This window comes from Gopherus flavomarginatus, chromosome 3 (genome assembly GCF_025201925.1).
Source record: "Gopherus flavomarginatus isolate rGopFla2 chromosome 3, rGopFla2.mat.asm, whole genome shotgun sequence".
In the NCBI taxonomy this organism is placed as follows: domain Eukaryota; kingdom Metazoa; phylum Chordata; order Testudines; family Testudinidae; genus Gopherus; species Gopherus flavomarginatus.
In genome coordinates this window covers 88,517,358-88,533,308 of record NC_066619.1, presented here as the reverse complement: position 1 = coordinate 88,533,308, position 15,951 = coordinate 88,517,358, and the positions used below count along the sequence as shown (strand labels likewise).

The following is a 15,951-nucleotide window of genomic DNA, read 5'->3' as shown; positions in this document are numbered from 1 at the left end:
ACTGGGAGCTATTCGTTGCTTCGTCGTTAACACTCTGATATAAACAAACAACAGAAGCTTCTTTTACAAGCAGGAAAGGTAAAGTTCCTGCGGTCATCCAAAGATACAAAAGACAGACACTGGTATAGCAAAATACGTGACCTATCCCTATGCCCAAATTCAGAGGCACTGTATCGTCATGATAGTACTTAGGATCTTTCTTACAGATATAACAAATAGGATCTAAGCCTACTTGTTGTTCCTATCAGTCTGTATTTGCCTAGGTCACCCCAAGGGTTTTGTTAGGGGAGACTGGAGTGCTTTGTTGATAAACAATGTATTTTTGTATTTCTTAATATGCCCTCTTGTATGGAGATATTTTGTAGGTTAAGAGAAAAAGAGCAGTAAGAAAAGGTAGAATAAAATAAAAAAATAGAGATTTGGCTACCATTTCTCCCCGCCTTCCCTTGCCCCAAGTGTTTTGACTCAAGGCCAGACTGTAAGTGACCCCAGTGGAAGGATAGGAGGCCTGGAAACAGTGATTAGAGTAAGAACTTGGAAAAATTAGTAGCTGAAACCTTGAAAATACACACTAAGGTAAGGGACAGATTATTTGTTCAACAGTAGCTTGACAGCTCAAGGCCTTTGTGTGTTTTACTAACGAACAATGTAATAAAAGTGGCATCTAATGAAATCTCAACTGAAGTTAAAAAAAGAGAAGAAACAGCTGTTTTTATCTTGGTGGAAGCAATTATTTTTAAAAGGCTTTCAGAGTTCTGTTTTATAAGATTTCCTCATGTTGGCTCTGTGAACCATTTTATGAACAAGTAGGCATAACAAAAGCCCTCTATAGATAGATTAGCTTCATCTCATGATAAAAAAATTGAGTTGAGATGATTACATCTTCAGCAATGACTCTGAGCAAGAGAGAACAGTTCCTACACTGCTCCTATTGAAAGCAATGGGAATTTAGCCATTGACTTCACTAAGGGCTTGCCTGCATGGCGACATTGTCAACAAAAAAGCCGCCCTCCGAAAGACAAAACTTTTGCCGACGTGAGTAGCAGTGTGAATGCGGTTTTGTCGACTGGAATGTTCTCCTGCTGGCAAAGTGAATACCTCTCATGGGGCTGGAAGTATTTTGTCGGCCAAAGTGCTGACAAAATACTGACAAAAAGCAATCACACACTCTGACTTTTAGTGACAAGGCCATGTCGACACAGCCTTGTCGCTAAAAGCTGCATAGTGCAGACAAGCCCTAAGAGCAGGAGCAGGCTGCAGGTAATAGCCCTGTATCTAATTTCTCTCTGCAGTTTTGGCTGGACACAGCATACTTTACTTCCTGGCTTAGGCTCCAATTTAGAACTGTACTCATTTGCTTACTTAAAAGTAGGCATGTGAAGTACCTGGCTGAATGGAGGTCCTATTGCTATGTTCCAGTAAACAACTGCCACCTTTCACAAATTGGTGATTGTATTTCTGTAGTAGATGAAGTGATTTCTGTCTCTGATGGGACTGATCCTGCAGCTCTTAATCACATGATGAACACTTACTTGTGCAAGTAGTTTCATTGAGTGGAATAAGGATTGGTAGCACGAAAAAAGGTCAGTAGGATGATGGCCTAAATTTGGTAAACATTTTAGGATCATTTGGGATTTACAGGAACTTTACCAACTGTTATTATTACTATTATTGTTAATTGCATCTTTAAAGAAAAAATATTTTTTTGGATGATATTTAATCAAGTTAATATTTCTTTGTCCATTTTCCCCCAAGCAAGCTGTAAAGAACTGGACCAGAACATTAAATAGTTGTATTAATTGTTTTCTTCCCTTTTTATGACATCTTAATGATACACTTATTTTTTTACAGGAAAAGCTTAATGTCAGTAACATGGGACATCAGGTGATAATATTTGACATTTCTGTCGTAAGAGGCTTCTGGGAAACTCAAGTCAAGAAGTATAAAGAAATTCGAAAGAAGGAGAAGGAAAGATTAGCACAAAGCTCATTAGAGAAGTAAGCCAACCTACTATTCTTCTGTTTAACTGATTTCATTAACATATTTGTTAATTTCATTACATACAAAGGATAGTCGAATGATCCCAGGAATCCAATTTAATTTAGTTGGTTAGAAAGTTGTGTCAGCAAATCCAACCTTCCCTCAAATGACTGTAACAGAAATATAGCACAGATTATGTGTATGTTGCCTTGTCTCATTAGTTACTGAACTTTGTATGTAGACTGCAATTTACTGATGGGATATTTTCTAGTTCATTGTATAGAGTTAATTAAAAAATACATACGTGCTTCCCCCTTCTTCTATTCTTGTTCATGAAAAGTGCAATATTAAGCTACTGCATTTATTGTGAAACACATATGAAAATATACTTGTGAAATTCAGTAGTAAGAAATGTGTTGTGTTTGAGCAGAAACAAAAAGGAAGAAATATACATGCTGGTACAGTGTTGTTGAATACAATAGAGGAGAAAAGGGGGACTAGAACAAAAGAACTATCAAAGGAGCCTTCTGTTGTCCCAACCTAAATGCAAAACCAAAGGCTTGAATACAATACCGTTCACCCTTACTATTCATACTGGTTGCTTTATTATAGTTTATTAATGATTTGTTTAAGTGATATTTCAGTTTCTTTGTGATCATCTCCATTAGAGTAACTGGAATATTATACCAGGAAGATAGTGTAGGCATAGGTGCTGACTCCGTGAATGCTCCAGGGCTGAAGTGGAGGTCAGACCTGGGGCGATACAGGTGTCAAGTACCCTTCAGGAATGTAGAAAGTCGGCACCTATGCAGGAGTTACAGGACTTGACTAATACCTTATTTATTGCTCAGGGAAGATAAAAAAAGAAAAGAAAAGAATCTCTTTGCTGAAAAGTGCCTAGGGCTGAATGGTGCCTTTGGTGGAGGGACAGCATAAATCGCTAGACTGAAATCTAGCTGACCTAGCAGGAGTTACTCTTGGGTTCTCTGGTGCGACTCAGGGTATGTCTACATCTACAATTTTGCAGCGCTGGTTGTTACAGCTGTATTAGTACAGCTGTATAGGGCCAGCGCTGCAGAGTGGCCACACTTACAGCAACCAGCGCTGCAAGTGGTGTTAGATGTGGCCACGCTGCAGCACTGTTGCACACCGCGGGGAAGGAGACCTGCTTGGAGGGGGAGTCGGGGAACGCCAGAGCAAACCGCGGGGAAGGAGACCTGCTTGGAGGGAGGGTCGGGGAACGCCAGAGCAAACCGCGGGGAAGGAGACCTGCTTGGAGGGGGGGTCGGGGAACGCCAGAGCACACCGCGGGGATACCTGCTTACGGAGATCAACAAAAACGCTGGTGAGTGTCTACACCTGATGACCAGCGCTGGTGATCCAGCGCTGGATCCTCTACACCCGAGGCACGACCGGGTGTACGGCCAGCGCTGCAAACAGGGAGTTGCAGCGCTGGTAATGCCCTGCAGGTGTGTACACATCCTAAGTTGCAGCGCTGTAACCCCCTCACCAGCGCTGCAACTTTGTAGTGTAGACAAGGCCTCAGTCTGATAGTAGCTACATCACTGTTTAAAAGCCCAGGACAAGGCACATAACCGAAAGCACTCTTGTCGAGGGCATCTGGCTATGGAGCAAACTTCCAGAGGAGATCAGGCAAATCCAGAATCTTTTGGAAATGCTGTAAAAATCTTCTTATTTGAAAAAAAGTTTTTCCAACATAACAATGACACACTGACACCCCCTGCTGTTCCTAAATCACTACCAAAGACAAAACAACATACCCTAAGCAGAGCTTTTACCCCAAAAAGGAGACAGTGCCAGAGAGTCCATGAAGTCCCACAGGGATTTATCCATTGCTATTGATTTTACATAGGATGGACTCAGATACTTTCATGATGGGTTGCAGTATAAAACCCTAAGACAGTTAAGCTGCTTGAAGGGGGTGGAAAGTGCTGCTTTTTCTGTGCCAGACTGCTTCTCTGACTGCTCAGGGGATGAGAGACAGGCTAGTGGCCTCACCTTCGCCTTCTTGCCCCCTTTCAGGTAACTAGTGCCCACAAAGTTGTTAGGAGGAACCAGGGCCTGCACTTTCCAGCCAGACTATTGCTGGCCCCTGCAAAGGGGAAAAAGGCAGGAAAAGTCCATGCACCCTTTGGGCACCGATGTAGTGGCTGGCCGCAATCTGGCCCCTAATTTGTGCATCTCTCCATCTCTCGTACATAGTGTAGGTTTTCTAAACGTTCCGAACCACAGACCATTTTGTTTCCTATTTGTGTTGGCTAGTACAAAAGCAAACCACAACTGACATACATCAGGGAAATTCAACAGAGAGAAAAAAAGAGGGCACCTTAATATGGTGATGAGTAGTTTTTTCTGCTTCAATGCAGCTAATTTTAGCTACCTCACATTTTGCCAGTGGACTAGGGCAAGACCCAGAGCTGTCCTGTGAGTCATGTTTTCCATGAAGACAACAATCTCACTGGAGCTAACATCTGTGCTTCTCATTACCCATCTGTTCTACTAAAGTAACAGGGATTGGTGATCTGTTCTGCCCAATCTTACTGCATTCATTAATGAAGTTCCAAATTCCTTCATTATATTTTCTGTACCTATGAAGGTAGGCCCAGGATTTGGCAGAGAATACAGCAATATATATATATAGCATTTGAACTTTCTATAGCCACAAGGGAAATTTTTTAAAGCCTGAAATGTATACAATACTTTGTCCCACAGCACTAGGCCAGATTCAGATGCTCTTAATTTATGCTGAGAAGCAGCACACTGTCCATATAATCCCATTGATTTCAATGGGAGTACTCCAGGAATAAGATATTACTCAGTGTAAGTATTTCAGAACCTAAGCCTGTGTTATTATGGATTGATATTCTACCTCTTGAAATTAATTTCAAAACTCCCATTAATTCCAGTGATGCAGGATCCAGCAGGGGTGGATTAAAACTGGGCTGGGCAAACTACAGCCAATGGGCCACATCAAGCAGTGGGACCGTCGTGCCCAGCCCCCGAGCTCCTGGCCAGGGAGGCTAGCCCCCGGTCCCTCCCCTGGTACCCCCTGTCCTCTGCAGCCTCAGCTTGCAATGCTCTGAGCAGCAGGGTTGTGAGCTCCGGGGGCAACTCAGCTGGAGAGCCAGCCTGACTTGGACTCTGTGCTGCATGGTGACAGCGGTGGCAGCAGCAGCGTGGCCTGGCTCCAGCCGGGCAGTGCAACTGTAGCACCACCAGCCACCATACAATTTACGAAATCTGTTGTTGTCCTTATGCCAAAAAGTTTGCCCGCCCCTGAGTTAAAACAATGTGGCCAAAGTCACAAAGAAAATGACAATTAATACAAAACTCACAATTAGAGGAAAAAGCCTCTTGTCACATGACAGAATTTCCAAGAGATGTGTGTGCTTAAAAACACATGTATCCGCTACTGTTTCCCATTGTGTCTCCTGGGCCAGATTGTCAAAAGAGCACTCAGTCCAGTTTTCAAATTCTCAGTAGCCACAACTGTTGGTGGTGCCCTTTCAAAAATTCTAACCTTAATGCACCATCCTGCATTAGTGGATCCTGCAAAGGCTTATTATCCCAACAGGAGCTCCTCAAAGCTTGATGGCTTTTAAAGCAGGAGCAGGTGAGGTGGGAAGAAACCGCTCTCTGCAGTTGGTAGGGAATTACCTTCTGAGGGCTATTAATCCAAAAGTTTTTTTTTCTCTGCTTTTAGTTTGTTTTCCCCCAAAGTAACAGTTTTGCCTGAAAAGAAAAGAGCACTGACTGAATTCAGACAGAAAGTCGATCTGCTGAGTAAGAAAGTGCCATTTTTACAATCTCTCCTGGAGTAAAAACAACGTGGAGTCTTGTGGCGCCTTAAGACTCCTCATTGTTTTTGCTGAAACAGGCTAACACAGCTACCCCTCTGAAACTTGTCTCCCTGAGTAGAAGTTCAAGATAAATCTTCCTGTTTATATTTACAAGGTTATCCAGATCAGATTAAGAATCCTTGTTTTCAAGATTATATAACAAACATTCACATGTTGTGCAATAGTCACATAGTATTATGCTGGAAGTGGTCTCCTACTATACTGGGAGTAGGATTTGGCACCTATAAATATTCATGTACTGTAAAGTCTACTTTGTGACATGTAGCCACAATCCTTGAGTAGGGTGTGCTGTGGACTGCACCATCCCGGAGAAGTGTTAGGGAGATTTTGCCTTATACAGACATTATTTCTCCAGTACTGCTCCCTGCATGTGTTATGGGTGTAAGGATTTGGTATCAGTGATTAGTCTAGTATAGAATTCCCCCAAATCAGTGGGCCAGTGTTGTGTGTGTGTGTGTGTATGGGGGCAGGCATTATTAATACATGACCTCGCCTCCTTCCCACCCCTCCTCACCATCTTTTGGTCACCTACCTCCATGCAGAGATCGAGAGCAAGTAGTCCCTGCTATCCACAGAGCACAGGGAGTGGTCTTGACTTTGGCCAGGTTTCTTGTGTGTTAACATTGGCCAGGTTTCTTGCGTGGTCCTTCATCCCTGTGCAGGTGAGCAAGGGTAGCACACAATCTGTCCCTACTTATATTGTATATATGTTCACATAATATCTGAGAAACCATCCATAAAATCTGCCCACTAAAGAGACTATGATTTCTAACAACTTAAAAGAAAGAGACAGAAATTCAGCTTTAGATTTTGCTGCTTGTTATCAATCAAAACATTCATATGACTTTCCCAAAAGCCACTTCCCACATGGAAAGAGCAGGTGCCCATGCACCTAGTTTGTACTGATCACTGGGGCTCCAGATTATAAGGGGATCAGATTGGAAGTGATTCCTTTGATTTATTTTGATGCTTTGAAAGGCAAGAAAATATTTTGCACCTTTCCAAGTATCCCTCATCTACAGATAAAGAATGTACCTGGGATTAAATTCCTAACAGGAGCCACTGTCTCCTGGTAAGGAGGGGAAAAAACCTCACTGTTTTAGGGGAGTCATATGTAGGACCAGATTCTGATGCCCTTCTTCACATTGAGTAGTTCCTTACTGCTCAAGTATTTCCACTGAAATCAATAGAAGTACTCAGTGCATACTCAGGGTGAGGAAGGGTGTCAGAATCTGGCCCACAGTGATCAGTTAGAAGTAGGGATTCAAAGAGAAGGCTGTTTCAAACAGCAGTAAGTCAAAAGGGACCTTGTAGTGTACAGTAGCTGGTAATTTGGTGTGTGATAAAGTAGCGCGCTATAGATTTATACTCCGCTTGCCATAAACCAAGTCTCCATATGGACAAAGCCCTGAGTTTAAAGGGACTTGCTATTATTTAGTCAAATTCTAAGCCTTAGTTGAAAGAAACTCTCAGTGAGTTTTGCTGGAATAGAGAAAGCAGAATTTAGCTCTTAAAAGTTCTAAAACAGTCTCACTGTGAAAAATGTAAGATTCTCCTTCATTTGTAATCCTCTGAGACACAAGATTTTACAAAGAGGAAACCTTACCTATGCAAACATGGATTCTGATAAAGGAATTCCATACATTTGTGAACTGTATTTATGTTAAAAGTGACAAAGATTATGAATCTTTTACTGGGAGTTCCACTCTAAATGTTAACAGCTTGTCAGCAAAACCTAACTCTGAAGTATGATGATGTGAGAAATTGTGACTGGGTGTGTTGCCTATCTGGGTCCTATGATGAGAGGCCCTGGATTGCTGGGCCGTGGATCCACTTGGGCAGTCAAGTCAACCATCTGTTTCCCTCTTGGCTCTCCAGAGTTGTGAAATTAGAAAGAAAAGGATTAAGGAGTGGAGCCAATGGAGCTGAGCTGCATAAACAATCAGGACCAAGAGTAGGGTATGAAAGGGACAAGCAAACAAGCAGGGGTAGATTGTAGAATGAACTCAGTTCTAGTAGGAAGTAGAGTGTGTTCAATAAGTGCTATAGAGGGAATGATATTTATTATGCCCCTAGTGAAAGAAAAGATTTGCTGTTGTTGCTGTTCTATATTTTATGTCTCACACCAGGAAAGACTTTGTTTGTTTGGGTAGAGGTTGATTGTACCCCTGGTGGGGGACAGCTTCTGCTAGGACAAAGCTTTTTCTGCAAACTTGTTTCTATTTTGGAGAGGAACTTAATGGATTGAAAAGAAACTGACTTTCTACATAAGCAGGGAGGTTCTCTATGCTTCCCAAAGCACTTGAAAGTTGTGTGTTTGTATTTCAATGCATTTGGGGCGATAGAAGTATGTGAGGTGCTTTTCGGAAATGGAGATGGGTTAGATAAACTCAGAAAAGCTGATGTATTGCTAAATAGTGGGGCACTCATACAGGCCAGCAGGTAGCTTAGTGTTTTGCCTTTCTGTCTCTTAAAACACTGGCCAGGAGTAAATGATTATTTTATTCAAGATCCCAAAACCTACCAGAAAACCTCATGGTAAATTTTCCAGAACATGGCTTAAATGATAAGCCACAATATGTCAGAGATGTATAGTACTGTATGTTCACTACATCTGTATAGAAATCAACACAAATTCTAGAGAATAGAGCCAGCAGCTAATGCATGGGAATGGGTTTGGTTTAATGCAATGTCAGCATGTAAATAAAGACTATCATTTTAAAATGTAAGTAATGTTGCTTACAATACATCTTCAAATTGGTTCTTCTACATTCTGATGATACTCAGTGATTTTTTTTGTTGCATCCTGTAATACTGAAGCGTAAATAGAAATCCGGCATGCTGTCAGAGAAGCTTCATGTAGTATGTTAAGTGCACTCATCATGTGGAAATCTATCTCCACCTTCTGTGATCGTCTTCAAAAAATAAATAAATAAAAGGTAAGTACCCTATAACTTACACCATAATCTACAATTAAAACACAAACACACTGTTAATACAAAGCTAAGACTGTACCATTAAGCTCTGAAAAATGTGGAAATGTCCAGTGTAGCTACCTAAGGTTCTCCTCAAGAAGTGGCTCAGTAAATACTCTTGGTTCATTCCCAGCCCACCAACAAAACATGAAGTGAATAAGGCAGAGCTTGCAGAACTGTCTCACACATTTCTTATCTTCACTTACTTTTTCAGTGTGTAGCTAAGGTAACCATGAGTTGGACTCTTTCTGAATGTATGAAAAAAGCATGGACAATATTCAGTTAATGTGCAGCGTGTAACTTTTTTTCAAAGACTTATAACTTTGTTGATCAAAACTAACTGTCACTAGAACACTCAAAGCCTCTCCTCTATTTCTCTGCTGGACTTTATTGTTTGAGTTCCAGTTGTTTTACTGCTTGTGACTATTTTTTTTAAGATACAAGAATTTTTACAATAGTGAAAGTATTTTATTTTTGGTCCTTCACTGAGCAAAAAATGGTTCAGCTATTTTTGAGAAACTTTCTGACCACACGTAGACCAAATCAAGTGTTTTGGCAAATTATGAATACTTAAAAAATTGGTGGTTAGAACAGAAGTAATTATACAAAGTTAGCTACCATTTTAGCAATATAATTTGTTTTTGTTCGTGTGCATTTGCTCATATAGATCTTTATACATAATATAATTAACAGAAATATAGTTTTCTGTCTGTTACATTACAGCTCATATTCTTCAGCTGCAATCCTGTACAACAGGGTGGTAGGTTAGGATGGGAAGAAAAGAATACTTGGAATTATGGGGGAAATTTCATTAACCAGAATTACTTAAACTGAAATTTGGTCCAGATTAACAATTCTAATTTTGCAAAAGATTCCATGGGATCATTTAATTAACCCAAGTGGCTAGGTCTTCAGATGAGTCTCACCCGACAGATGACATGTCAGTTAATACAGTACCCTCACATACTTTGCTAGGCTATTTTTTTTAGCAGTGATTCTGAGGGAAAAGTGTCATGTAATGAAATATAACACCACTTCCTAAAGCACTTAACTCTTCCTTTGAGACCTCTGATCCAGCCACCGAGTAGGTCTTAAATTATGCTGGGGAAAGGATTTTAGCCACTCACCCTCAAAAATGAATGGTATCCTCTCAGTTAATGACTCTGAAATCCTTTTGGATACTAAATCCAGTCACCCTACTACTTTTCCAAACAGGTCACTCCTTTAAAGAATAACATTATTTATACTCATTAATTATTTGTATTACTTCCAAAGTGAAATCTCTGGAGAATATAAAATGGCAGCAGCACAGAACTTTCCCATCCTCATTAGGGGGAGAAATGTAGTTTGTTTGATCTTCACACATCAATATAACAAAGGGATTTTGGATGGAAGGGGTTAGGCTAGGTCTTAATGAAGACAAGATGAGCAATAACCAACAGGGCCTGCTCCAGGCACCAGCTGAGGAAGCAGGTGCCTGGGGCAGCACATTCTGAGGGGCTGCATTCCTGCTATTCAGGGTTCAGGGGGCAGCAGTTCGTTGGCCAATTTTTTTTTTTTTTTTTGCTTTGGCAGTTCGTCAGCCAACTTTCTTTTTGCTTGGGGCAGCAAAAAAGGTAGAGCCGGCCCTGATAACCAAACCAGTAACTCTTAAACAAATAGTCACAATCTCTGCTGATCCTACTCTATACCTCAAAAATACTACCTTAAGGGCTTACTGAAGACTGATACTTGCTTGGTCTGTAGTGAGGTTATCACAATGTTGACAGATTTCTATGGCAAGAGTGACTTCTGTTTCAATAAGGTGTACTTATTCATATACCTAGCTATCAACACAGAAATAACCTCATTGAAACCAGTGTGACTACTTCCGTGCTTAACATTAGGCATATGCTTAAGTATTTTGCTGAATTGAGGCCTCAGATTATACTGGAATGATCTCCATGCCCCAAAAGGAACACTCCCCTTTTTATGCTGTACTCATGCCACATGCCCAACTGCACTGGGCCCAGTTGTGGCCAAATTATCTCTTAAATACCATGAGAATGATAGCCAACTCTTTAAAACGAGTGAAACATTAACTAGCAGTTAGGATATGACAAAGAGTCCTGTGGCACCTTATAGACTAACAGACATATTGGACCATAAGCTTTCGTGTGTGAATACCCACTTCGTCAGACTCATGTGTCTGACGAAGTGGGTATTCAGCCCTGAAAGCTTGTGCTCCAATATGTCTGTTAGTCTAAAAGGTACCACAGGACTCTTTGTCCCTTTTTACAGATCCGGATAACATGGTTATCCCTCTGCTACTTAATGGTTAGGATGAGGATCAAGCTATTGCACAGCTTAATAACATCAACACTTTTACTAATTAATAAAAAGAACAAAAAATAAACTTTAGGGGTTATGAGGTTTGTATCTCTGTAACTTTCTTACATGTTGCTATATTGGTCCCAGAGTTATCCAGCGCTTTCAGAACCCAAAGCACTGGTAACTTTTTATCTCAATAGCCAATAACAATTCATTATTTTCTTTATTAGCAAAGCAGCTTCAGCAAAAACATTTCAAAGTCAGTTCCCCATATTTCTTCCCCCTTTTCATGAATCTGTTCTTTCACTTTATCTATCACACTCAGTAAAAATTGCAGTGTGCAGCTGGTTTTGTTCTGTCTGCCTTAGGAAATAATTTGTCCTCTCTATGTGGTGTCCTCGCTTCCATTTAGGCAGGGGATGGTGCTATGTACACAAGATGGTTGCAAGTTACGTCAAATCCAGTTTTCTCACACCAGGATATTAGAGAGACAAGGTGGCTGAGTTAAGAAGTTGGTCCAATAAAAGATTTCCTCACCATTTTATGCATTTATTGTAGGGGAAAATGTGTTCCTGGGATTTCCAGGGCCTTTAAAAGAAAGCCAGTCTTCAAAACAAAGCATTTAGACTGGAAACCTACTTACTTTCCTTAGAGAAATGTTAACAGATTTAAAAAGGACTGGAAGTGTTAAATAGTTGCTGTTGGAGTGTTTTCTTAAAAGAACCCTTATCCCCCTCTCTCAGCCCCTGGCGCCAACCACCCAAGAATTTGTTGCACTGTTTTATAGAATTTTCTCACTCACAACAGAGGCTTTTTTTGTTTTTCGAAGGCATGCATGATAGCATTTGATAGCAGAAGTGTGATAATACATAATTTCCCTTATATGAGATTGTCAGAGATAAAAGTTTATTTTGATAAGGGTTCCATAAGAAATAATGGCAATCACATACTTTAACAGTGACTAGCTAGAACAGAGTGAGGAACCCCTAGATGTCCCTGTCACCTTGGTCTGATATTACCTGTAGCATACAATTGACAGATATATCATTACATTTAATGATGTTTATCAATTTGTCTGTGAAAATTCCAGGGCCACCCGGGGGGGGGCAAGACGGGCAATTTGCCCCAGGCCCCGGGCTCCGCAGGGGCCCCCATGAGAGTTTTTTGGGGCCCCTGGAGCAGGGTCCTTCACTTGCTCCAGGGAGCCCAGAAAACTCTTGTGGGGCCGGGCCCCAGAGCTTCTTCCGCTACTGGTCTTCGCTGGTGGCGAGGGTCCTTCCGCTCCGGGGCAGAAGGACCCCCTGCCAGCGAATTACCGCCGAATCGGGTCCTGCCGTGGAAGTGCAAGCCAGTCTTTGGCAGTAATTCGGCGGCGGGGGGGCCCTTCTGTTCCGGGACCCGCCACCGAAGTGCCCCGAAGACCTGCGGCAGGGGCCCCCCGCCACCGAGTTACCGCCGAAGTGTGGGCTGCACTTCGTCGGCAGGTCCCGCTTCAGTGGTAATTTGCCTGTGGGGGGCCCCCGCCGCAGGTCTTTGGGGCACTTCGGCAGCGGGTCCTGGAACGGAAGGGCCCCCCACCGCTGAACAGGGCCGGCTCTAGACATTTTGCCGCGCGGGGGGCGCCCTGCCGCTTGCCGGTCCCGCTGCTCCGGTGGACCTCCCGCAGGCGTGGCTGCGGATGCTGCACCGGAGCCGCGGGACCAGCGGACCCTCTGCAGCCATGCCTGCGGGAAGTCCACCAGAGCCGCCTGCCGCCGAGGGCCCCAGGCCCCCGGAATCCTCTGGGCGGCCCTGGAAAATTCTCTGAATTTTTTATCTGGCATCAGATTAGACTAGTAGATTGAATAAAGAGCCAGCCATTGATTTATGAGTAGGCTTGGCAGAATTAAATTTTTATTTTTTTCTAGTTTTGATGGATAATATCAGCATTAACTTTAAAGTTTTTTTTTTTTAGATTTTTACCTATTTAAATTTTCACAGTTGTCAGTAATTAATGACAATAAAGATGGAGATTCAAAAAATTAAAGCTTTATAACTACTAAAACACAAACTGTCAACATCACATCAAAATATACACAGTAAATATACTTAAATCAGTCTCTAAGAAGTTGTCAAGAAGTACTTGTCTTACTTTGCCTATCTGTACATTTAGATTATTATAGATGAATTTTTTTTGTCCGTTTGTGTGTGTATGGTGAAAATCGATGTTTACTAATAAAAATCAAATTCTTCCAAGCCTATATAGAAGTCTTTTTCTGTGCAAGGAAAGCTGTATTGATTTATATTTGGTTGGTGATGCAGCCCCAGTGGTACAAACAATGATTGCAAGTGATTAGAACATCTGCCCTTGGAATTGACCATGTCTTTATTCTGACACATACTGGATAAAATCGGACATGTTTGTTGCCCCATTGGTATAATTCACTCTCCATCCGCATGCAGTATTTCTCTATGATGCTTAACCTGATGACCATGTGAGATCGTTTTATAAAAGCTCTGAAGAGCATATTGCATTAAGCTGACATTAAAAATCTATGTAAAATTTCTTCTTTCCTCTTACATCACTGTGTGATTATATTCATGCTGAATTTGTCATCAAGTTTGTAGTTGTCATAATTCTTTTGCATTCAGTCTCTCTTTTGCTGCATTGATCAATAATTGAATTATCAGAGGAACTGCATTTTACTCAACTAACAATGTAGTGTTGCCTCTAAATGTTTGTATTTGGTTGTTACCACAGTTAAAGGTATTAGAGCTAAATCTTGCCCTTTGTGGGTTTTATTATGTTGTCTCAAGTCTCCCTGAGTTGGGAATAACGGTCAGCATGGAGGTGGCCTGCTTCTGGGCTGGGGGAAGATTTTTATGATCCCACCTCTTCTACTTACTTCAGGTTTCCTGAATTCAACCAGCTAGAGATGAAACAACCATTTATGGGACTGGCTGAGTAAAGGGCAAGCAAGGCATAAAAAAGCCAATTTTCAGTTCACTGAATTATCGCAGTGAAATTTTTAATTCTTTGGTGGACAATCAAGGAATTCCATGGATGTGTGAGAATTGTGCCACAGAATCAAAATTCAACAATTATAGAATGCATATACCTGGAAGACAAGTGGAGGAGGAGAGTACAAAGAAGGAGCAGTACCGCAGTGGTATCTAAGTTAGGATTATTTCCAAGATATCAGAGAAGAGAACTCTAGGGGTTTAGGTACTTTTTAGTTTTCCCCTTTTTAATGGTTCAAATCCTGTTGCTTTTCTTTTTCTCTTCCCTCTTTTTCCTTCTGGGGTTTATTTTAATTTTTCTCTGCACACTTCTGTTTTGCCCACCTTTTCACTCACAACAACAAAAAGCTTTTATAGTTAATTAGATGCACTCACTGGTAGAATAATTTTAGAAAATAGCATGTAGGTGTCTTGGACCTATTTTTCTCAATGTATATTATAAAAGTATTTTTTAGATTTTTCCTACTTGTTCCTGTGTGAACTCTCTATTAACTCTTTCCTTGCCACTGCCTGCTCCCTGTTTTGCCAGTGATTTCTGGGTTCATAGAAGGGCTTGTCTCCATTACCAAATTGCATCAGTATAATTTAAATTGGCTTTTAAACCAGTATGGTTAAACTGGGGCAAAAGGTTCTGTGGAGACTCTTCTTTTGGTATAGGAATGGCTTATTTTGGTTTAGTTACACCTGTTCCTTAATTGACTTGAGCCAAACCAAAATAAGCTACCCTTAAATCAAAATATGTCTCTCTAAAATCACCCTCATTTATATTGATGCAACTTTTTCACGTAGTCAAGCCCTAAGTATCGTTGATGTTGAAATTAGCAGGGGTAAAATATATTATCTAACCTTTAACTTCACCTCTTCTATGATGTACACACGATAGTTTTCGACATTTTTTCTTTTCTAGGTAAAAACTCTTTACTTGAATCTAAAAAGTCAGGGGAAAAAAATTATTTCCAATGGCTGGAAAAGGTTGAGAGAATATTTTTCCAGTTGCAAAATTATGAGCATAAACCCAGGACCAATGTAGGGTCTCCATTGTATACATATATATTGGTAACTTGTTTAGTGTGAGCCTACTCCTATTGAAATCTAATGGCAAAATTCATATAGGATAGGCCCCTATATGTGAGCATTATTTTCTGGAGCTGATCCTGTTCTCATACGCATTAAAGAAGAGCCTCCTCATCTGAATTCTACTATTCATCTTTACAAACCCAAGCAATACTCTTGGGCCAGGAGTTATAAAAATGGCCTCTAAATTTACATGCATAATTTGCATCTTTAGTCATTTGCCTACGCAAAGATGCCTATGCCTTTCCAAGTGCAAGCAGGACTGTTTTAGTGCAAAAATCAAATGGGTTTCCATCTAATTTGTGTGCATTCAAATGTTATTTACATGTGTGAAATGTGTGCACTAATTTGGAGGTAGGAGTGAGTCTCCTTTTAAAATAAAGACTTTAAGTTTTTGAGTTCTGTTATTTGAATTCATAGAAACTCTTTATCTGCACTATTTCAGGATAAAGCAAGAATGGGACTTTGTACTAGAGTGCAGAAAGAAAGGCATTCCACAATCTGCATACCTAAAGAATGGTTTCATAGATACCACTGTGAAGATTTTGGATAAAACTGAGAAGAAAACTCAGCTCTGTAAGAAGAGTACTTTGTCAGATGAAACAAATAAAGAAAGAAGCAAGTTTATTTTTCAACTTTCTGGAGAGCACTGGACGGTAAACTTAGTCTGAGCCTTTTTCTGCAGTGTTTGGCTGATTAGCATGGCACATTTTTTTTTCCCCTAACAAAAC

At 40.9% G+C, this 15,951-nt stretch overlaps 1 protein-coding gene across 2 annotated transcripts in view; it reads left to right on the top strand.

The window, feature by feature from the left end:
• LRRC2 (leucine rich repeat containing 2) overlaps positions 1-15,951 on the top strand; it is an 865,563-nt gene that overhangs the window by 13,735 nt on the left and 835,877 nt on the right. For both annotated transcript variants that reach the window (XM_050945919.1, XM_050945918.1), the window contains exons 2-3: positions 1,852-1,997; positions 15,666-15,876. In XM_050945919.1, the coding sequence (XP_050801876.1) occupies positions 1,873-1,997; positions 15,666-15,876 (336 nt within the window). In that variant the 5' untranslated portion in view covers positions 1,852-1,872. The remainder of the gene's footprint in view (positions 1-1,851; positions 1,998-15,665; positions 15,877-15,951) is intronic.